This window comes from Corvus cornix, chromosome 26, assembly GCF_000738735.6.
Source record: "Corvus cornix cornix isolate S_Up_H32 chromosome 26, ASM73873v5, whole genome shotgun sequence".
NCBI lineage: Eukaryota > Metazoa > Chordata > Aves > Passeriformes > Corvidae > Corvus > Corvus cornix.
This window is the reverse complement of record NC_046354.1, coordinates 2676477-2697495: the sequence shown is the minus strand read 5'-3', so window position 1 is coordinate 2697495 and position 21019 is coordinate 2676477. Positions and strand designations below refer to the sequence as shown.

The following is a 21019-nucleotide window of genomic DNA, read 5'->3' as shown; positions in this document are numbered from 1 at the left end:
TGCCAGGCACAGGCTCAGCAGGATACTTTATAAGTAGATTTTTCCTCTTGCAATGGGCAGGAGAGTCCCCAAAACCTGCCTGGACCAGCCCCCAGAGGGGTTTTGCAGCACCCTGAGGTGATGCAGATCCAGTCCTCCACCCAGGACAAAGAAGAAGCTGCCACGCTCCAGGATGTTGTAAATAAATATATTTTTAATGATTCTTCTTCCATCCCAGTTCATTCTTTTTATACATTTATTTATAAAACAGTAGTAAAATTTTTTAATCAGAGCACAGTGCATTAAAAAAAACAAAAAAACAAAACAAAACAAAAAAAACCAAAAAAAACAACAAAAAAAGAAAAACAAACAAAACTCCCAAAAAGATTTTAAAAAAACAGTAATTATAATCCACAACTGTTTACTCACAGCCAGGGGAGACATCTCGTGCTGAGCAGTGGCCAGGCCTTGCCCACAGGTGCCCAAGGGCATCCTAAAGCCACAATAATCTCAATTTCCTGTGGGATTTCGTGTGCCTGCCCCTTCTGGAGGGCACAGAGCCGTGGCTCTCCCACACCCACAGGTCCCCAGCTCGGCCAGGGCTGACCCTGGCAGGGACAATTCTCTTTCCAGGCACTGATGGCAGCACACAAAGGGTGCCAAGGCCTCCTGTGAACACCCTCAGCCCCTCCAGCTCAGAGCCCAGAGCCCCTCTCTGCTCACCCAGTGTCCCCTCGGGTCCCTTCCCGCTCCCTGCCCTGCTCCAGGGCCTCTCCAACTCCTCCTCCCTCTTCCTCCCCACCTTCCTCACTTCCCCGCACCCTCACGTCCCACAGACCCCTCTCTAGGGCTGTCCCCCACTTCCAACCCCAAATCCAGCCACCACGGGGCATCTTTGTCCCCTCCAGGTCATCCAGGTCCAGGACAGGGGGCACCCAGTGACCCCCAACCCCACACGGGCACCCCCAGCCCCACACGGGCACCCCCAGCCCGGGGGGGGGACGATGGCCAAGGGGTCTCCTCTCCCCAGCTCCCCTCCTCTCCCTCAATAAATCCATGGAGTGTTTTCCCTGGGAACAGCCCTTCCCTGCCCTTCCCAGCTCGCCCCCAGCCTCCAGCTGGGATGGAGGAGTCGGGACATGAGGCAGAGACCCAAAGCAGCTCCCCAGTACAGACCAGTCCTGGCTGGGGAATGAGCTGGTGACACTGGGAAGAGAAACAAGCCCCGAATTCCAAGCAGGTCAGGTTTGGCAGCTGGCACAAACCATCCCCTGGTCAGAGCCCGGACCTGCATGCCCACACGGGGCAGGACTCTCAAGAAGTATCCCCAAAAAGCCAAGTGTAAAAACCCTTTTATCCTTCCAGGAAGGAGCCGGGGCTCGGTGCCACGGGACAGGGACACTGCGGGGACACCTCGAGGAGGCTCAGGGTCACCTGGCACCTTTGCCCAGAGGTTTTGGGGTGGTGGGTGCTGCCCCACAAGGTGGGGGTGGCAGCAGGGGGTTGGTGGAGCATCAAACCCCCCCCAAACCCAGGTGTTGTGGGTGCCTTCAACACCCACCTGCAGACAGCACCCCCGGTGCCGTATTAACGAACGTGCACCAATTAACGCCTTGTCACCCTTCTGCAACCCCGGAGGCAGCGGGTACTCCCAGGAAGGAGGAACTGGATGGACTGGGAAGCATCCAGGGGCTGGGGCTGACTCCGTGGGGATGAAGGATCCCAGAGCAAGACGCCAAACCAGACACAAAGCTCGCAGCATCGTCCCTCTGCTCCCGGGGGCTCGAGGCTCCGAGGCACCACCCCAGGGGAAGGGGGTGAGGCCAGGAGGGTTCTGCTGAAAGGCGAAGCAGCCGAGATCTCGCTGCCGGGCTGTGGAATCTCGCAGTCAGGCCAACGCCACAGCAAAGCCAGGAAGGTCCATTCCCGCTCCTGGCAAAAAGAAGCTGCGAAAGACACGGCGGCACCCGGCGGGCCCGACCCGAGCCCCCGTTGCATAGAGAAATTACTCCTGGGAAGATTCAAGTGCATGGCAGGACGGGCTCCTGCTGCTGGGAGTGTCCTGGGACTTGCCCACCCAAAGCTGGCGCTGCAGCCCTCGCCCCAGCAGCTCCCCATCACAGCATGTCCGCGTCCTCCATGCTGAAGCTGCTCCGGCGACTGCTGGCCTTGGAGGCCTCCGGGGACATGGCCGAGAACAAGGGGTCAGAGGCCAGGGGCAGCATCGTGTCCTGCATCAGCATCAAGTCCAGCTCCTTCTTGGATAGGGATGGGAAGGAAGCGCTGTGGCCGGGCTCCAGGCTGTCCGGGAAGCCCTGGGAGCCGTCATCGAAGCTCAGGCTGTGGGTAAAGTCCAGCTGGTGATAGGGAGACTGCGGCGGCGCGGGCAGCGCCGGCTGCGGCTGCGATTCGGGGTCTGGGGGTGCCAGCAGTGGCTCCAGGGTGCCCTCGTCCCCGCTGGCTTCTTGCTTGACCACCTGCTGAGCCAGCTCGGCCACGTTGACGCCCGAGGGCGAGGAGGTGGGCAGCCCGTGGACGCGTGCCTGCATCTCCAGCTCCTGCCAAGGGGACACAGCGGGGCTTTGGTGGGGGTGTCACACTCGGGGACACGGCACGGGGACATTTATGGAGGCGGCAGGGACTGAGAAGCTCCCAGGGAAGCAGCCCATGGAAGATGCACGGTGATCCATGCAAAGCTCAGCACGCTCCGACACCAGGTTTGCCTCAAGACTTTGCTCCTGGTCGCTTCCCAGCCAAAAAAGGCAGGAGACCCCCATGGCCATGCCCTCGGTGGGACAGGAGTGAGGGGCTGGTGGGGCTGGGGTGGAGCAGAGGGAGGGCAGAGCCCAGGGAAGCTCACCTGGATGCGGAGCAGCAGCTGCTTGTTGGTCATCTCCAGGCGCCGCGAGTGATTCTCCAGGTCCCGGGACCTCTGCAGGTCCTTCTGCATCCTCTTGATGTAATCCACAGACGCCTTCAGGATTGTCCCTTTGTTCCAGCGCACGTCCCTGTCACCCGGGATGGGAAAAGAGATGGACCTGGATGCCAGCAGCATGGCCCCTCACCCCTGCTCCAGCAAAAAGCCCCCAGTGATCCCAGTGATCCCAGCCCAGCAGGAGCCAGGGATACGTACAGGTCGTTGGCCTTGGGGATCAGCATTCCCAGCTCCTTGATGCGGTCGTTGATGTTGAACCTTCGCCGCCTCTCGACTGCGGGTGAGACGAGAGGGGTGGAAGTGAGGGGGCAGCAGGAGCAGGGGAGGCTCCGTGTCACACGTGTCCCTCATGTCCCACATCCCACTGTCGTGCCCCAGCCAGACCCTGAGGAACTGGGGAGCTCAGGACGAGGAACCTCAGGAGCCACCCCTGCTCCACCCCTGGCCCAGAAGGTCTGAGCTCCCCCCAGGAGGACAGCGAGGTGGCTCCTGTACCCCACTTTGCCAGGAAGGAGGGGCTCAGGGGGTCTTTCCTGAGGGTCAGCTGGGATGGGAAGGGGGACACAGCTCAGAGAAAGCAGGAACGAGGATGAAGAGTGATGGGAAAATGGCTGTGGGCTCAGGAGAGGGGAAGGCAGAGCTGAACTCACTCAGGTTGTGATTGTCTTTCTTCTGGCGCTCTTTGGCCAGGGCTCGGCTCTCGGCATCTGCAAGAGACCCCACGATGTCACCGCGAGGGGACGAGGCTGCACCTCACCCCACGAGCATCCCGGGCTGGCACTGGAGTCCCCGTACCCCCGTGGGGACAGGGCAGCCCCAGTTTTGTCACTTGCTGTCACCCCGCCCGCTCTGGGGCCGGGACGCACCTGTGAGTTCTCTCTTCTGGGTGAGGTCGGCGGGACAGGAGCTGCTGGTGACACCAACGAGCGACGCCGTCACCTGGGGGTCCCCACTGTAGACGTTCATGTGACTGCTGGACATGGGCAGCTGGAAAGCAGAGGGACAGCTGGGTCAGCTGCAGGCAGGGCTGGGGACCGGGATCCAGCCCAGCTGGGATGGGAGTGCACAGCCTGGGCAGGTGGAATTGTCTTCCCAGCTCCTTAAAGCAGCTTTCATCAAAGAAAACAGGACTTCAAAGGGCACAGCTGATCCCCTCCCATGGCCAACATCTAAAATAGGGCAGATGAATCACATCTGAGAAGGGCTGGGCAGGATGAATCCCACTGGGAGGCCCAAGCTGCCACATGGATCTGACCCGGGACACGGTGCTGCTCTGGGGGAGCTCCTGCCTGGGAAACCTCTGCCGGCTCTGCCATCTCCCCACCCCTGGTCCCTCCCCGTGCCTCTCTCCCGCCTCTCCAGCTTTTTAAAAGGGTTCCCAGTTGTCCTCAAGGGGGAAAAACGCTGGAGGATTGATTCTTGTGGGTGTTGCTGCCTCCAGGGACAGGATTGGCTTGGGTGCCACCAAGGGGATGTGGGGGTGTGGCAGAAGGTCCCCTCTGTGCCACCTCCATCCCTGCACGAACAGGGCTGTGGGACCCCCCAGGTCCGGTCCCTTCCTGTCACCCCTCACTCACCGTGTTGGGCATGTGGACTTCGGGGTTCATGTAGCCCAAAACATCATCCAGGCGCATGATGTCATCGATGACCTCATCAAACTGAAAGGGAAAAGGACAATTGGGCTCCTCTGCCCTTCCCAGCACCTGGTGTGTCCCCAGCAGCCCGGTGACACCCCCTCACCTCCCGCTCCGGGTTGGAGCCGATGTTGAGCATGGCCATGGGGCTGTTGGGAGCGCTGTTGCCCGCCGAGGAGGACAGGACGTGGCCGGGCCGGACGCCGGGGGATGCGGCCGGGGGTGGCTTGGGAGAGTGGCTGGCAGGGCTGACGTGGGCAGCGAACTTGTTCCCGTAGGTTTCGGAGAGATAAGCCTGGACCTTCTTGTCCCGAGACTTCTGCAGGTGGTAGGTGGTGGGGTTCTCCAGGTAGGACTGGACCTGCGGGGACAAAACCCATCAGGGACCCCGTGGGCTGTCCCACACCCGGGCAGGGGGGACACCACGGTACCTTGAGGACCTCTCCGGGCACGGGCGGAGGGGACTGGAAGTGGACGGGGGTGTTGATGGCAGGGCTGGAGGCCACGGGCATGCGCTGCTGCTGCATGTAGTTCATCATCATCTGCTGCTGCACCCGCTCCCGCTCCGCTTCCTGCTGCGCCTGCTGCTTCATCAGCTCCATCCGCAGCCCGATGCGCGACGCCATGGTGAGACACCAGGCCGGGAGCCACGAGTCCGCCTGGCACCGAGGTCACCCTGCGAGGAGGACACGGCACGTCACCGACAGCCTTGCCCAGCGGGGAAACTGAGGCACGAGGAAGGAGGAGAAATCCCAGAGCGCCCACGCTGGATGGTGACTGATCCAGGAGGATCATCCCAGCGCTGGCGCTGCTGTCCCAGAGCAGGAGGACCAGGTCCCAGCACCCAGCCTGGCTGTAGGAGCCCCCACCAGCTGCCTCCTTACAGAAAACAGGGATGGGAAAGTCAAAAGCACCCCAGGGAAGCTCCCGAGAAGGGCGACAGCTGAGAATGAGGATGAGGAAGGGTGGCCGGAGCTGAGATTGACAAGGAGAGTGAGGGAAATTAGGGCCTGGCAGGAAGGACGAGCCGGGAACCGCGATGGAGCAGCCAGGACCCCGCGCCGTACACTCACCCCGGAGCCACTTCCCGAACACCGCAGCGACGGCAGAACCCACAGCGAGCCCGGCAGCCAAAGGGAAAGAGAAAGCGAGGGAAGAGCAGGAAGAAAAGGCCGGCGGGTGCCAGGAGCCGGGGACAGCTTTAACCCCCAGCCCGGCCGTGCCCGAGCCCGGCTCCGGCGCGGGGCGAACAAGGCGGGCTCTGTGCGGGGCCGGCACGCGAGCGCGGGGACGGGGGGGACCGCAGCGGCCCCCGGCCGGCACAGACCGGCCCTTGTTCCCCCGGACAAAGGGGACGGCGGCCCGCGGAGGGCGGAGGATGCCGGGGCACGGGGAGCCGCCCCAGCCACCGCCGCCAGGGCTTTCCACGGGGCCGCTTTCCCACGCGGGGCCGGGATGCGGGAGGTGCCTTAAGGGATGCGGGTCTGGAGCGCGGCATCGCAGGGAAGCGGAGCACGGGAGGCAAGGGAAAAGCTGCGAGGGGAAGAGGCAGGAGGGGAAAACCAGACAGGTTTTGCTGTTTAAATGCGAGGTGGGATCAGAGACGGGTGGCGGCCACGCAGAGCCGGTGCCACGCGCTACCCGGAGGGGAAATTAAATCAAGGCAGCACGGACGGCAACGCGATTACACAGCTCAAGAGTAGCTATTGAGCGGCGAGGGGAAGGGAATTAATTAGCCATGGTGGCCTGTCCGAAGGGGGATGGGAGCCCGGAGCCTGGGCCAGCGATCCACCGGAGCTTCGTTAAGGGGGATGTGCAAACAGCCCGAGAGGAGGGCACCGGGGGTGGTGCCGGGATGAGAAACAGCAGAACTCTGGAAAAGACCCCGGTGAGAGCCCACAGAGGATGGAACAAGGCTGAACTAAGGGGGAAACCCAGAGCTGATGCCCACGGGGGATGTACAACCCCAAACACGAAGGGAAGGGCGAGAGGCTTTTCTCAGGAAGGGCTGGCACTCGTGGGAGCTCGAGGATGTCACGGGAAGGGTGCCGAGGCACAGCCGCCCACAACACAGCACCCACTGAGCCCTGCTGGCCCCGGTGCCACCACCCAGCCTGGCTGCAGGATCTCCCCTTATAGAAACCAGGAGTGGGAGAGCCAAAGGCTCCCCAAGAAGAGCTGCAGAAGATGAGGAGGAAGATGGGGAAGGGTGGCGAGAGCTGGGCTTGGTGAGGAGAGGGGGGGAAATTAGGTCAGGTTTAAAATAACCCCTTTGGTTCTGCTTGGCTTCCCCCCCACCCCCCAAAACGCTGAGCAGCTTCTGCTTTCGCTCTGAGTCAGCCCCAGCAGGAGGGCGGCAGCGGGACAGGATGGGGACCCGGGGCCCACGTCCCACCCTGGGGACACATCCCAGCCTCCCCTGGTCCATCTCCAGAAGAGCAATGGAATGGCAGCTCCATCCTGTTATTCCTGTGAGGGCACCCAGAGGTTCTCCCACTGAGCCGGATCCCAGCACCAGTGGGAGCCCCAAACTGGTCCCTACTGGAAGGGGACCCCGGCGAGGCTCATCCTGGTGCACAGGGAGGCCCAGCAGTGGTGGGAGGCCCAGGGTGGGAGATGGAGCAGCTGGGAAGGGGATGGAGGGGCTGAAGGGTGGCTGAAAGGGAGGGAAAAGCTGGATGATCCCAGCCCCTCTCCACACCCCAAATCCACTTTTCCTGTCTGGAGAAACGCAGGACATGGGGCTGTCCAGGCTCCAGCCGTGCTCCATCAGCAACCCCCAACCCCACAGCGGGGCCAGAGCCAGGGAATGCATCTCCCTCCCAAATATCTCTGCCGCTACTCAGCACCACGGTTATTTCTGGCCCTTCCTTGCTCTCTCTCTGGGGGTGTTATTTCAGCAAGAACCCAGCGTCCCGGGATGGCACTCGGGGGTGGCTCCAGCTGGAGGATCCCCAGAGCTGCCCCAACCCTCTCTCAGCCCTCTCAGGACTTCGCACAGCCCCGAGCTGACCCTCAGCCCTGCGGTGACAGTGACAGCCGGTGGTGGCATGGGGGCGGCTGCTCAGCAACCGCTGGGACGTGCTGGAGGGACATTGGGTACTGGAGGGACATCGGGTGCTGGAGGGACATCGGGTGCTGCCCCGCAACGCCAGGGGCCGGGCTGGTGACAGACCCACTACCCGAGCTGGCAGGGGGCCCCCAGGGCCACCTGAAGGGACACAACACCTGGAGAAGCCACAGCAGCGTGCCCAGGCTCAGGTGTGGGTGAGAAATCCAAGCTGCCGGCAGGCGTTTTCCAGATTTAGCCCCCGGGGATCGCGTTACCCTCCCAGGGGAGGTGGCACCGTCCTGCCCGCCTGGCACGGCCACAGCACCCCCTGCGAGTGCCACACGCCTCCTTCTGCCACCCCTCTGAGCAGGGGGAGCGATGCCCTGCCGGGCTGAGAACCCCCAAACTCACGGCGCCAGGCAGCGCTGCCCAGCCCCGCTCCCTCCCGTGTTTTATTTGCCGGTCGATCGTGGCCGTTTATGAGCGGAAAAATCAATCAGCAAAAAATCAATCAGCAGCTCCAGGAGGGAGCGGGGACCCCCGGGGGAAGGAGGGGGGACAGGGCAGGCACCATCCACCCACCCAAACCCCGCTCTGGGCTGGCAGCTGAGGGGCAGTGGAAAGGAAAAGGAGAAGAAAGAAGTGAAAACAGCTTCGCTGCTCGCCACGGGCCGGCCCAGCCTTCCCTTCCTTCCTTCCTTCCTCGTTTCTCGTTTTCAAACGCCGGGGGGTGGGGACGGACACGGGGGTGGCAGGGAGGGAGCACAGGGGACCCCAGCCCAGGCAGGCACAGCTGGGTCCAGACAGCCCCGAGCCCAGGGTTTGCTCCAGGAGCACCCGATGTCACCCAGCTGCCACCCCACAAAGCCACCCCACGTGTGGGGACGGGCTCTGCTGTGACCCCGCTGTGTGGGGACAGGGGGACAGTGAGGCAGGGGTTACCTGGGTGCAGAACAGAGGGGCTGGGGGACCCTGCAGGTGCCAGGGCCAGCAGGTCACAGCTCCTCCGTGCTCCGGGCCAGCCCCGTGTTCCTCATTTTCAGTGGCCACATGGGGAGCGGGGAGGGAGGGAAGTTGCAAAAAAAACCCCCTCCAAACCTGCTTGTTTTTGTCACAGGAGTGAGCAACAGGGCTGAGAAAAAGCGTGGAAAAATTGATGCAGCCACTGCCACCGGGGCACAGGAGCCAGGGCTGGGTCTGTCCCAAGGGTGGGCAAAAGCTGTCCCTTGTCACTCCAGGGGATGTGGCACGCAGGGATCCCTCACCCCCCGTGTGCCCAGAGTGGGTGCAGAGTAAGCACCTGGATTACAGGTGGAAAAGAGGCTGGAAAAGATGAAGTTTAGGGAAGATGACAAGAAAGATGGAGAGGGCCTGGAGCACCAGCACACAGGGCAGGGAGAGATGGGATATTGGGATAAAATTCCTCTCTGTGAGGGTGGGGAGGGGCTGGCACAGGGTGCCCAGAGAAGCTGTGGCTTCCCCTGCATCCCTGGAAGTGTCCAAAGCCAGGTTGGAGCAGCCTGGGACAGTGGAAGGCGTCCCTGCCCATGGAACGTGCGGAGCTTTAAGGTCCCCAAGCATTCTGTGATTAATTACACAGCCCAGCAGCACGGGGCAGTCCCTCCAGCACTCCCAGTGGGTCCCCAGCAGGATGGCAGTGCCACAAGAAGGACATGCTGCTGGGCACACCCCAAGGCTGCTCTGCACCAGAGGATCTGCTCTGATCCTCTGCTCCCTCCACGGAGAGGGAGATCCAGGCCAGAACACAGCTGGACCCACCTGTCCCTGCCCAGCTGGGCCCAGCCTCGTGGCCACCCCTGGGGCACTCACCCAGACTTGGCAAGGCCACCACGGGGGTGACTGATGCCGTGACAGGGCACCCGCAGTGCCAGGGCTCAGCGAGAATCCTTCATCTCCCCGGGAAGGATTTGGGGTGGGCAGCGCCAGGAAGGAGCTGCAGGATGGGGGTCTCAGGAAGGATTTGGGGTGGGCAGCGCCAGGAAGGAGCTGCTGCAGGATGGGGGTCTCAGGAAGGATTTGGGGTGGGCAGCCCCAGGAGGGAGCTGTGGGATGGGGGTTTCAGGAAGGATTTGGGGTGGCAGCCTCAGGAAGGAGCTGCAGGATGGGGGTCTCAGGAAGGATTCGGGGTGGGCAGCCCCAGGAGGGAGCTGTGGATGGGGGTCTCAGGAAGGATTCGGGGTGGGCAGCCCCAGGAAGGAGCTGCAGGATGGGGGTCTCAGGAAGGATTCGGGGTGGGCAGCCCCAGGAGGGAGCTGTGGATGGGGGTCTCAGGAAGGACTTGGGGTGAGCAGCGCCAGGAAGGAGCTGCAGGACGGGGGTCTCAGGAAGGATTTGGGGTGAACAGCGCCAGGAAGGAGCTGCAGGACGGGGGTCTCAGGAAGGACTTGGGGTGAGCAGTGCCAGGAAGGAGCTGTGGGATGGGGGTCTCAGGAAGGATTTGGGGTGGCAGCCGCAGGAAGGAGCTGCAGGATGGGGGTCTCAGGAAGGACTTGGGGTGGGCAGCGCCAGGAAGGACCTGCAGGATGGGGGTCTCAGGAAGGATTTGGGGTGGGCAGCCCCAGGAAGGAGCTGCGGGACAGGGGTCTCAGGAAAGGACTCCTCCCCACAAACAGGGACATCAGGCAGTAGGGCCATCCTCAGAAACCCTCATCCAACACCAACGCTGACCATGAGGTGAGACCGGACACTCCAGAGATCCCATCCAGCCTCTGCAATGAGGAAAAAAGGAGGAGAACCCCATTTCCAACCCCAGCGAGCAGCAGTGCCCTCCCCACCACCCACCCAGGAGCCGTATGGGGCAGCTGGATGGGACTGAGCTCCTGGGATCGCTGAGAACCATCCCAGCCCCATCCAGAGGCTCCTTCCCTGCACTCAGAGCACGCGGCCCTGAAAGGGAGAAGGAGCAGGCAAAGGAGGGGCTTGGCAGAGCCACGCCGGGGTCAGTTGACAGCAGCAGCGAGAGCCTGAGTCACCGGGACTGTTTTTAGCCCCGGCATCTCAGCAACGTGGAGCGGGACGTTGTTAACAGGCGCTGGGTCAGAGGCCAAATGTTTTCCCTGCCCTGAGTTAAACACCGCGCCTGGAAAAGGCCGAGGGATCCGGCACGGGAAAAACATTACCGGGGCTGGCCCAAAACACCCAGGTAAGCCTGGCCCGCCCAGAAGGGGTCAGGGAATCGGTGGAGGGAGAAGCATCGGTCCCCGGTGCCACGCAGGGCTGCGTGTCCTTTGTCACAGCGTCGCTGAGTAAATGGGGTGCAGAAAAAGCCCCCTGGTTCTGGGGGTGCCAAGGCACGGCCAGGAGAACCATTATGGGGTTAATGATACACACACAGCCTTGCTCCGGTGTCTCTCCACCCCAAAAGTTCTCTCTTCCACCCCAAAAAACCCACCCAGCTGAGGGATGGCTGCAGATCACGCTCACAGCTGGAGGTTGGCAACTCCAGGCCAGAGTTTGGGTGCAGGGAGAGGCAGGGAGACCCCCGGGACCCCAAAACAGAGGGGCTGGACCCTCTAAAGCTGAGCAGGAGCTGCAGAGGCCTGATTGAAACATCACTGTCCGACTGACCGCGCTGGGAATTCACAGCCCCTGCCCCCTGCGCGGCCTCCCCCCCTCCCCCGGCGGCAGCAATTAAAAATAAAAGTGCGAACGGGCAGGAGGATGGGCTGAGCCGCCAGCCCGGGCGCGGTGATTAATCAGCGCCCTATCGCGGGGACACAGGAGGGGACCGCGGTGACCTTGGAGAGGACGGGCAGGCTCCAGGTCCTGCTCCACATCCCGCTCGCTCCCTTCGGGAAAGGAGAGAGCCGGGAGCGCAGCCCCGAAGGAAAAGCCCGGCTCGGGGTCACTTGCGGGAGGTTTGGGTGTCGGCTTTTTTAAACAACCGCGTACACCAGCACCCAGGGGAACCGGCGGGACAGCACATCCCGGCCCCCAGCTGGGATCCACGGAGCTGCGACAGCACCGCCACACACTCCAGTATGCTAGAAACCATCCCAAAAAGTGGGGATGCTCGGCAAAACCAGCGCAGGAGCTCCGCGCGCCCCAAGCTCGCGGTGCCACCTGCCACCAGCACCAGGTGCAAGGTGACAGCGGCCACCCCGTGCCCCCCTGCCAGTGCCAGAGGCACTCCCAGCGCCGCCTCCATCCCTCCTCCCTCCCTCCCTGCGAGCTCCATGCTGCTGGAAGGAGGTAATATTTATAAATACGCCGCGTCCAGCCCCCAGCGCCCGGCCCGGAGGCTCGGTGGAGGCAGAGCCCGTGCAACCATCCCAGGGCCGGCAGCCCCAGGAATAAAGAAAGTGGGGACAGCCCATGGGCTCCCAAAGCAGCCCAGCGCTCGCCATCCCCCCCCCCGGCAGCACCTCTCGTGCCCGGCCAGCGCCGCTTACCCGCTCGGGAGAGATTTGTGCCGTCCCCTCCTTTCTGCCAGGCTCAGCCCGGCACTTTCCTGCTCCGTGAAGGTCAAACTGCTCTCTCGGGAGCCCCCGCTGCCAACCCAGCCCCGGGCCTGGCACGGTGCCGGCGCCACCGGGGCTGGTCCTGGCCACGGGCGCTGCCGCCTCTCCCGGGCACGTTGCGCCGGTTGGACCCGTGGAGGAGCCCAGAGGTTTTTCCCATCAGGCTGGGATTTCTCCTTCGCTTGGCCCAGGACCCGAAATACTCAGCCAAACCCGCTGGCACCTACTCCCTCCTCCCCTAGGAGCAGGAAAACGCTCCCCGTGTGTGCCAAGGTGGCTGCAGCCCCCTCCTCATCTCCTCCAAAAAATCCCCACCCCGTGCGGCTCCCCCAAAATCCCGAGGACTCCGCCTGGGCAGGAGCCAGCGCTGCTGCCCTCGCTTGTCCCCGAGGCTCCAAGAACTCCCCTGGCCGTCCCCACACTGCTGGGAGTTTCAGGTTTATCCGGAATTTGCACCCATTTAAGCAAAGGAGGCGACCGAGGCTCAGCGCGGGGCGTGGGGAGTTTGTTTGGAGCCGAACGCACTCGGAGGAAAGGTGACAAAACCCCGGGGGCGATTCATTAGAAGAGGCTTTAAAGATAAGGTGGCACAACCTGTGGGCACCGGAGATGTGGCACCGGGACACCCTGAGCCCTTCCCAGGTGATCGCACGCAACGCCCGCTGCAAATCATCCCACGGTGCCCATCCCAAAGCTCCTGCTCCAGCTCTGCAGGACTGACCTCCCCAAAACACCCCCCAAAACCTCCCCTGGGTCTCCAGAGGTGGAGCATCTCCCATTCCCGGTTTTCTCAGCCTTCCTGGAAGGCGAGGAGCAGGAGCCAGGGCCTCCCGGATTCCTGGGCTGACCATGTCAGGGGACCCCGTGCAGGCAAATCCGCACGGAAAACCGGCTCCAACCAAAAGCCAGGTGCCAGGAGGAGGGACACGAACTCGGAATGGATTAGGGAAGAGCCATCAGGGCTTTTACTGGGCATGCCAGTGAGAGGAAAAAAATCCCTGAGCACACAATCCCTGTGTGGTCAGGAAGAGATCACCCCCTCTTCCACCCTTCCAAGTGTCACAGCGCCAGTGACAACGACCACGGCTCGTCCTGGGAATCACCGGTGTGATCCCGGCTGCATCCACACCGGGATCACGCAGCTTGGCAAAGCTCATGGAGGTGGTGGCACCACGGGAAGGCCACCACAGGGCGGTGACAGCACACCTGGCACCTCCGAGCACTCTCTGCTCTTTTATGGGGGAGTCAAACACCCAGCGCTGGCTCCTTGGGATCCTCCTGGGATCCCTGGGAACCTCCCAGAGCAAACAGGGAATCTGGGAAGTTGTCACGGAACAGCCACCACCAGCACGGTTGCCACGATGCTGCCACAGGGACGTGTGGTGGCACTGCCAGGCCGCAGCCCCACGCCCAGGATGCCACTGCTTCCCCCTGTCCACTTCCTCTTTGTCCGGGATACGGGATAACCCCACACAGGGCAGTTACAAAACAGCTCCCTTGGGGCGAGTCCAGCTTGAGGTGCCCTCTAAAACCACCCCAAAAACTCCAGCTGTCCCCAGGGGTGGATCTGCATCCCAGGAAAGGAGGGAGAAACAGCAATCCAGGGATGAGATCCCATCACATCAGACCCCCAGCTCCCCACTGTGACACAGGAGGATCCATGGTGAGCCAGAGGATGTTTTCACCCTCAGCACGGTGGATGTTTTTGAGGGGAACACCCCCAGCATGGCCTCCCCAGCCCCATTTCCCTGTTTGTTGTGCTGCTCGGGCCACCCCACCCTCGGCCCTGGGAATGTGCCCCCTGCTCCGATGATCCATCACATTATCCCAAGGGGCTCTTCCCGTTCCCCACAGCACTTCCAGGCAAACAGGGAACCGTAAGCAGGGCAGGGCAGGGCAGGGCAGGGCAGGGGAGACCAGGAACACACACGTGCCACGAACTGGGAGCCGTGGAGCATGGAAAAAGCAATAAAAGGCCTGGCTGGAATCACAGCTCCATCCCAAACACCCGGATGCTGGATGGCCCCGCTGCAGCCAGCTCCACCCCGGCGCAGTTTCCGACTGATAAGGGCGGGCAGGCCAGGCCGGCATCCCTCGGAAAACACGCAGGGCCAGCATCCCTCGGGAAGCAAACCCAGAATCCCTCAGGAAGCGAACCCAGCATCCCTGGGAAAACACCGGGCTCCCCTCCACGGGTCACCACATGCTGGCCTGACCCACGGCCACCATCCCCACCCAAATCTGGGTGTGTTCCCAATTCCGGCCACCCCGATCCCCAAATTCCCACGGCTCCCAGCACGGTTTTCCGCGCTGGATCCTTCCAGCAGCAGGTGAGCGAGCTCAGGCTGGGAGAAACCAGCCCCACTCCCAGCTCCGGCCGGAGCAGCCGTGCATGAAGCCAAGCAAACATGGCAGGGAAGTACAGAGGAAGGGGGGGGAAAGAAAAAATAACCCCCCCAATCCGTCCCTTCGCTGCCTGCCGGACTCTGTTATATAAAAAACACCAACTCCCCCCGTGCCCCAAGGGCCGGGAACGCGCAGGAGCGCCGGGATTCCTGGAAGCGGGCCCTGCTTTCCCCCGGACTTGCACCGGCTTATTTATTTATCTTAGAGGAGCACAATAACCACCAGATTCTCTTCGTGTTTCTATTTTTTTTTTTTTTGTTTTTTTTTTTTTTTTTTTTTTAAGGAAATTTCCCCCATCATCTGACTCCCCGAAGCTCTGGGGGCTACGTAATCCTTTCCTGCCTCGCAATTAATTCATGAATATAATTAATCGGCCTCTGGAGGCTTGGGGCAGCCCCCTCTATGCCTCCCTAAATTCCCCGGGAGGGAGGGGACACACTGTGTGTCCTCTTGGTGACCCCCTAAAAGCCGTGTGACACGAGGTAGCCCAACTTTTCCCATCCTTTCAGACCCCAAAAGGGGTCCCACTTTGTGTTCCCCAAACCGGGGGGTGCCCGGGACCCCCCGAGCGCACCCCGGCTGTCCTGCAGCATCCGTGCCTCAGTTTCCCCACGCGCGGAGCACCGGGTTCGGGGGGGTTCCCGATGGGAAAGGCGACCAGGGCAGGTCCCCTTGGGCTGCCGGGGGTCTCGCAGCCCCCAGGACCGCCGGGTTTTGGGAGGGGGCACCGGGATGAGCTGCCGGAGACCCCCAAAACCCCCGCAGTGCCAGGAGCAGCCGGGCTGGAGCTTCCCGGGGGCCGCTGCCGGGGGCGAGGAGAGGCACGGGGAGCGGGGGGGGGGGGGGTGGGGGGGTGGGGTTATTATTTACAGCAAAATAAGGGGGAAAAGAGCAACTACGAGTTCAAAGCGGCCCGGGATGGCGCAGGAGGGGGGGAGAGCACCCCAACACCCCCATACCACCCCCACAAGGTGGGCTCCGAGCTGCACGGCTGCTGAGCCCCCCCTCCCCGGGGACCCCCGGGACCCCTTGCCCCTGCACTCACCCGTGGGGAGCGGCGAAGGAAACGAAGTGGTTCGGCTCCGCTCGGCTGCGCTCGGGTCTGCTCGGCCTCGCTCGGCTGCTCTCGGCCCGGCTCGGTTCGGCTCCTCAGCTCCGTTCAGTTCAGTTCGGCCCCGCTCGCGCCGGTTCGGCTGCGCTCGGTTGGGCTCCTCGGCTCAGTTCGGCTCCACTCGGCTCTGCTCGCCCCGGCTCAGTTCGTCTTCTCGGCTCGGTTCGGCGGCGCTCGGGCCGGTTCGGCGGCGCTAGGCGCGGTTCGGTCGGGCTGCTCGGCTCGGCTCGGCGCAGTCCGGCCCGGCTCGGCCCGGCTCGGCCCCGTGCCGAGGGAGGGCAGCAGCAGCGCCCGCCCGGCCCGGCGCGGCCCGTTCCGCTGCCCTCGCTCCGCTCCGCCGGCCCCGGGCACGCCGGGAGCTGCAGTCCGCGCCTGCCGGGACTTGTAGTCCCCGCCCGGGCCACCGCGGGAGTTTGGGCTTGGTGCTTTCCTTCCTTGAAATGAGGGGGGTTCCTCCCCAAAAATGCTTTTTCTTCTCCCCGAAAGTGCGGGTTTCCACCCCAAAAACGGGTCAGGAGAGGAGGGATGGGGTGGGAGGTGAAGGCAGCGCTGTGATCGGGTTGTGCAGTCCCGTGAACCAGGATCCTGCATCCCTTTTCATCAGGAACACACGGGGACCATGGAGCTCCTTGTGCCAGGATCCCGCATCCCTTCGGGCCGGGTCGTGCATCCCTTGCACCAGGAACACACGGGGATCACGCAGCTCCTCGCTCCAGGATTTTCCCGCTCCTTGCACCAGGATTGTGCAGCCGGTTGTGGCCGTGGAGGACGAGCAGTGACCTGCAAGGAGCTGCTCGAGGCACGGGGGGCTTTGCCCCCTCCCTATGGGACCCTCGGGGTCCGGGGGGTGCCAGGGAAGCTGTGCCAGGAGATTTGGGATGAGATGAATGGGGAACAGGCGGCTGCAGCAGGAGGGGGCGGTGGGGACCCTGGCCAGCTGCAGACAGGGCACTCCATGGCACCTCGAGTCCCCAGGTGACCCTGCCACCTCCTGCCTGTGGCCACAGGATGGGGTTTTGGTGGCCAGGATCATCCTGCTGGCAGATTTGGCTGGAAACAGCAGGTTTTTGGGGTGGTCACGTGCCACGGGCAATGTCCTGCATCTCCTGAGCGTTACCTACACTGAACAGCCTCTGGTCATCCCTGGGCACCCTGCACTGTCCCAATCCATCTGACACCACATCCAGCAGCTCCTCTTGGGAGCATCCACACATCCCAAGCCTCGGGCACCTCAAATCCCTCCTCCCCGCCCTCCTTGGAGGCTGCAGCCATGAGTTTTAGCCCTGGAGAACAAACCCAGGGTGTTTTCCTCAGCTGGAGCGTCTTTGCACGACACTTTAATCCCCGATTTAATCCCTGATTTATTTGCAAATACATGTGGGCAAGTCCCCCTTGGAAAAAAAAAAACCCCAAGGAACCTGGAGCTGTTCAGCAGCTCCTCGTTCCACACATCCAGCTCCAAACTGGCTCCCGAAGCCTCCAGCCAGGGCTCAGCCCTGGAATCCTCAACCTGAGCACAGCCTGAAATTCTCCCACTCATCCCGGTTTCCCAGCAAGCTCCAGCAGGGATCTGGCTCCCATTAAAAATAAAAATAAAAGCCCCCAAATTTGTCATTGCCGCAATCCAGAAGCTCAGCCAGTGCCTGGAAGCCTCGAGCGCGAGTTGGGTTCACACTCCTTTATCCACAACTCATCAGCACGCCCGGATCCCAGGAGGAGAAGGTGTTCCAAGGGATAAAATCCCCCGTGGATGATGCTCAGCACCCCTAAGCTGCCGTGGCAAAGCCCACTCTGTTGTTGGCCGTGTCGAAGATGGAATAATACTGCCGGAGGAAGAGATTCCCGAGGATCCAGAGGGGCTGGCCGCTGGCAGAGGACACGTAGGTGCTCTCCACCCCCACGGTGCAAATGCTGTCATTCTGGGGGGAAAAAGAGCCAATTCCAGCACAGTTCCCGACCCAATTCCCTCCCCACGGCCACAGGCAGGCAGAGGAATCTCCGTGAAATGCGGTGTTGGGAAGAAACTCTGATTTTCTCCTGGGCAGAACTGGAAATTCCCACTGGGATGAGGAAATCCCACCTACCTGTAGGACGTAGGCAGCGGGAGGCAGCGGTAACCAGGCTCCACCGATGGCAAAGTAGAGGGTGGGCATTTCTGGGACAGAGCTGCAGTCAACCAGGAACTGCAGGAGAGGCAGAAAGGGGTCAGGACACCCAGGACTGGCACTGGCCATTGTCCAGTGGTCACCACAGCCACGCTCCCGAAGGGTCAGCACAGCTCTGACAGTGCCAGACCCGCATTCACCGAATTATTCCATTTTTACCCCACAGCAGGGCTGCTCCAGGTGGGATATTTTGCTCCTTTGGGGATTCTGGGACACTTCACAGCTCAGCACCATCCCCATCCTGCCCACCTACCCCGTAATCGCTCTGCTCTGCGCCCAGAGCCTGCAGCAGGGCTGGCAGGAACTGCCCTGGGATGGTCAGCAGGAACGTCCCAGTGTCCACAATCCCGTGACAGCCTCGGCTGCACCAACCGGTGACCGACAGCCCGATGGAGAACCTGGGGAAGCAGCAGGAAAAGGGTTGGGAAAGGTTTCCCACCCCAAACCCGCTGCGAGCCGTGGCGCAGCTCTTACCCCTCAATGCCGATCTTCCAGTACAATTCCTGGACCACGGGAGCCCATAAAACCTCCCCGGAGAACAGCTGGAGGTCAACCCCTCCCAGGATGACTTCCCCACCGTAATTATATGTCGGGTTGCTGGAAAGACACAAAATCAGCCCCGAAATCAGACCAAAATCTGAATTTGTGCTCTGTAGAAAGCGGTGGAGCACAGAGGGGTGTGGGGAGAAGGTGTGGATGGAAGGAAGGATGGATCCAGGCCATGCCTGTGGAAAAAGGAGCTGCTGCCTGAGGGTCTCACCGGGAGAAGTAGAAGCTGAAGAGGGGTTTGCTGAGCTGGTCCTGCTGCAGCAAGTTCTGCAGGAAGGTGGGGAAGCCGCTGATGGCAACACCGGGGTAAGCCATGCCCAAAATCCCGTCAAAGCCCAGGTAGTAGAAGGGTCTGCTGGGCTCGTCCAGGCTCAGGCCGAACTCCTGGTTCCTGAGGATGATGTTCTGGATCTGGAGGGAGAGGGAAGATGCTGGGAGATGTCGGGGTTCGGTCGCAAGATTAAATCTGCACTGGGAGAGGCTGAGCTCTTCCCCGTCACCCATGGGGTCGGGAGCAGCCTGACTCCCAGTTTTGTCCCCTCACCCTTTTTATTCCAGCAAAATACCCACAAACCCCGTTTTGCCTCTTAAATCGGTTTAAAATCCCATTTTCAGTGCGTGCAAGTCTCGCACAGAACATTCCTTATCACCCCGGAAGGACAAAGCTCAGATGTACACAAAGCAAATCCTTGCGGCCAAAGATATCCCTCCCTTATCCCAGATCGGGGCTGGAAAGCCCAGAGGACCGGGAATGAGTTTGTTTGCAGATCCCAGTGTCGGAGTGAATTCATGCTGACACACCTTAAACTAATCAGGAACCAATCCCCAGAATAAAAAGGTACTTTTAAGGTACTCCCTGAGTTTTAAACTGAGCTTTTAACCCAACTGCACTGGTTTTTCCCTGAAGTGTCCATGCACCAGCCCCTCAGGGGTCACTTACTGTCACAGTGTCACACCCCAGCACCACGGCCACGTCCCCAAACCCGTAGCTCAGGGTGTAGCTCACATCAGTGCCCAGGAAGGTGGAGGACAGGCTGTGGTTGAACCTGGCGTGGTCCCCTGCAGGGACAGAAGGTGACAGCCCCCAGGTGACAGCCCTGTCCCCGCAGAGACAGGCTTCACAGGGGAAGGGCCATAAAACCGCTTTGGTGGCCCCAAACCCCCTCGGGTGGCGCTGGTTTCTCTGTCACAGCTCCCACGGGGGTCCCCCCAGGGGTGCTCACCGCAGGCTGGGCTCTGGCAGTAGGTGGAGGGCACCCACAGGTTGGCAGAGCCGGTGTCAAAGATCACCAGGAAATTCTGGGGAGGGGTCCCGATGCCGATCTCCCCGAAGTAGAAGGTCTGTGAACAAGAACCTGGGTGGGTTTCTGTTCCTGCCTTTTTGAAGGAGGTTTCTGAACCCCAAACTGCTGCTCGTGGTCCTGGAGGGCACCAGAGCACAGGGAGGGACAGTGATTTGCCCTGGACACGGAGCAGGAATGGTGGATCTGCCCTGGAACCATGAGCTCTGCTTTTTCGGAGAAGGGATTTCCCTGTCCCAACTCCAGTTGATGCCTCCTGCCCTCCCAGCACCACCCAGCCCTCAGGGCCAGCCTAAACGCCCAAAAAAACCCTTCCCAAGGCCCTGAACTGGGGAGTGGGAGGGAGCTGAGCCCCCACAGCAGCCAGCAAAGCCAAGAAGGGCTCCCCAAAAAGCCGAGGCGGCTCAGAGGGGAAGGCAAAGCTTCAGCACTCACATCCAGGTGGTTCAGCAGAGGTTCATAAGCCACGGCCCCTCCGAGCTGGTATTTCCTCCCCGGGTCCCCTCGCAGGTTGTTCAGGAACCCCTTGGGCAGCCCCTTCTCTCTCATCACCTCCTGCACGGACCTGCCCCTCCTCAGGGGGATCCTGCGGGGTGCAGAGATCCAGCTGTGCACCCCCTGTGCCGGGGGAGAGCCCCTCTCCTCGCCACACCCCTCATCCTCGCCCCCATCCCATCCCATCCCATCCCAGACCCCTCCTCCTCAGCCCCAGACCCCTCATCCCTGCCCCCATCCCATCCCAGACCCCTCATCCTCACCCCCAGACCCCTCATCCTCAGTCCCAGATGCCTCATCCTCACCCCCATCCTGTCCCAGACCCCTCACCCCCAGACCCCTCATCCTCATCCCCATCCTGTCCCAGACCCCTCATCCTCACCCCCAGACCCCTCATCCTCATCCCCATCCTGTCCCAGAACCCTCATCCTCACCCCCAGACCCCTCATCCTCACCCCCATCCTGTCCCAGACCCCTCATCCTCACCCCCAGACCCCTCATCCTCATCCCCAGACCCCTCATCCTCACCCCCACCCCCATCCTGCCCCCAGGCCCCTCACCCTCACCCCAATCTTGCCCCCAGACCCCTCACCCCCAGACCCCTCACCCCACCCTGCCCCAGACCCACCTGAGCATCCCCTCCCCGAGCGGGAGGCACAGCAGGGCCAGCGCCAGCCCCCACATGTCCCCGGTGGTGGCGGTGGCTCAGTGGCCGCTCCGGGACGGGGACAAGGTGGGAATGGGCAGAGCCGTGCCCAGCTCCTTCCTCCTTCCCCCGGTGTCTGCTCCCACCCTCCTCTTCGTCACCACATCCACCCTGAATTCCCTCCTGACCCGGCTCTCGGGGCAGCGCCGCCGATACCGAGACCAAATACGGGACATCTGATAAAAAACAAAACGCGGTCGTTATC

At 62.0% G+C, this 21019-nt stretch overlaps 2 protein-coding genes across 3 annotated transcripts; both read right to left on the bottom strand.

Annotated features, from left to right (window-relative positions):
• Positions 1 to 514: 514 nt before the first annotated feature.
• Positions 515 to 15828, bottom strand: TFEB (transcription factor EB). Of its 2 annotated transcripts, none has more exons than XM_039565405.1 (9): positions 15533 to 15828; positions 4980 to 5224; positions 4655 to 4909; positions 4492 to 4572; positions 3781 to 3901; positions 3565 to 3621; positions 3113 to 3188; positions 2840 to 2987; positions 515 to 2537 (listed from the first exon to the last, which is right to left on the bottom strand). In XM_039565405.1, exons 2-9 carry the CDS (start codon positions 5172 to 5174, stop codon positions 2097 to 2099), a joined length of 1374 nt encoding a protein of 457 aa, XP_039421339.1. In that variant the 5' UTR covers positions 5175 to 5224; positions 15533 to 15828; the 3' UTR covers positions 515 to 2096. The 2 variants fall into 2 exon arrangements, with proteins under 2 accessions (XP_039421339.1, XP_039421340.1); XM_039565406.1 differs by lacking the exon at positions 15533 to 15828 and adding an exon at positions 5622 to 5838.
• An 862-nt stretch (positions 15829 to 16690) lies between these two features.
• LOC104692528 (pepsin B) lies at positions 16691 to 20946 on the bottom strand. Its single transcript, XM_039565062.1, has 9 exons — positions 20737 to 20946; positions 20049 to 20199; positions 19536 to 19653; positions 19253 to 19371; positions 18524 to 18723; positions 18238 to 18360; positions 18017 to 18161; positions 17683 to 17781; positions 16691 to 17517 (listed from the first exon to the last, which is right to left on the bottom strand). The coding sequence occupies exons 1-9, from the start codon at positions 20790 to 20792 to the stop codon at positions 17365 to 17367; spliced, it is 1164 nt and encodes a 387-aa protein (XP_039420996.1). The 5' UTR covers positions 20793 to 20946; the 3' UTR covers positions 16691 to 17364.
• Between the last annotated feature and the right edge of the window lie 73 nt (positions 20947 to 21019).

Bases quoted from the DNA above. Each gene is read 5' to 3' on its own strand.
- TFEB (XM_039565405.1), bottom strand. From the start codon at position 5,174: ATGGCGTCGCGCATCGGGCTGCGGATGGAGCTGATGAAGCAGCAGGCG. The intron at 3,902-4,491 runs GTGAGTGAGGGG...TCTGCTTTCCAG, and splicing joins AAGTCCACATGCCCAACACG to CTGCCCATGTCCAGCAGTCA. The intron at 3,622-3,780 runs GTGCGTCCCGGC...GGTCTCTTGCAG, and splicing joins CCAGAAGAGAGAACTCACAG to ATGCCGAGAGCCGAGCCCTG.
- LOC104692528 (XM_039565062.1), bottom strand. From the start codon at position 20,792: ATGTGGGGGCTGGCGCTGGCCCTGCTGTGCCTCCCGCTCGGGGAGGGG. The intron at 18,724-19,252 runs GTAAGTGACCCC...CTCTCCCTCCAG, and splicing joins TGGGGTGTGACACTGTGACA to ATCCAGAACATCATCCTCAG. The intron at 17,782-18,016 runs GTAGGTGGGCAG...CCTCTCCTGCAG, and splicing joins CAGAGCAGAGCGATTACGGG to TTCCTGGTTGACTGCAGCTC.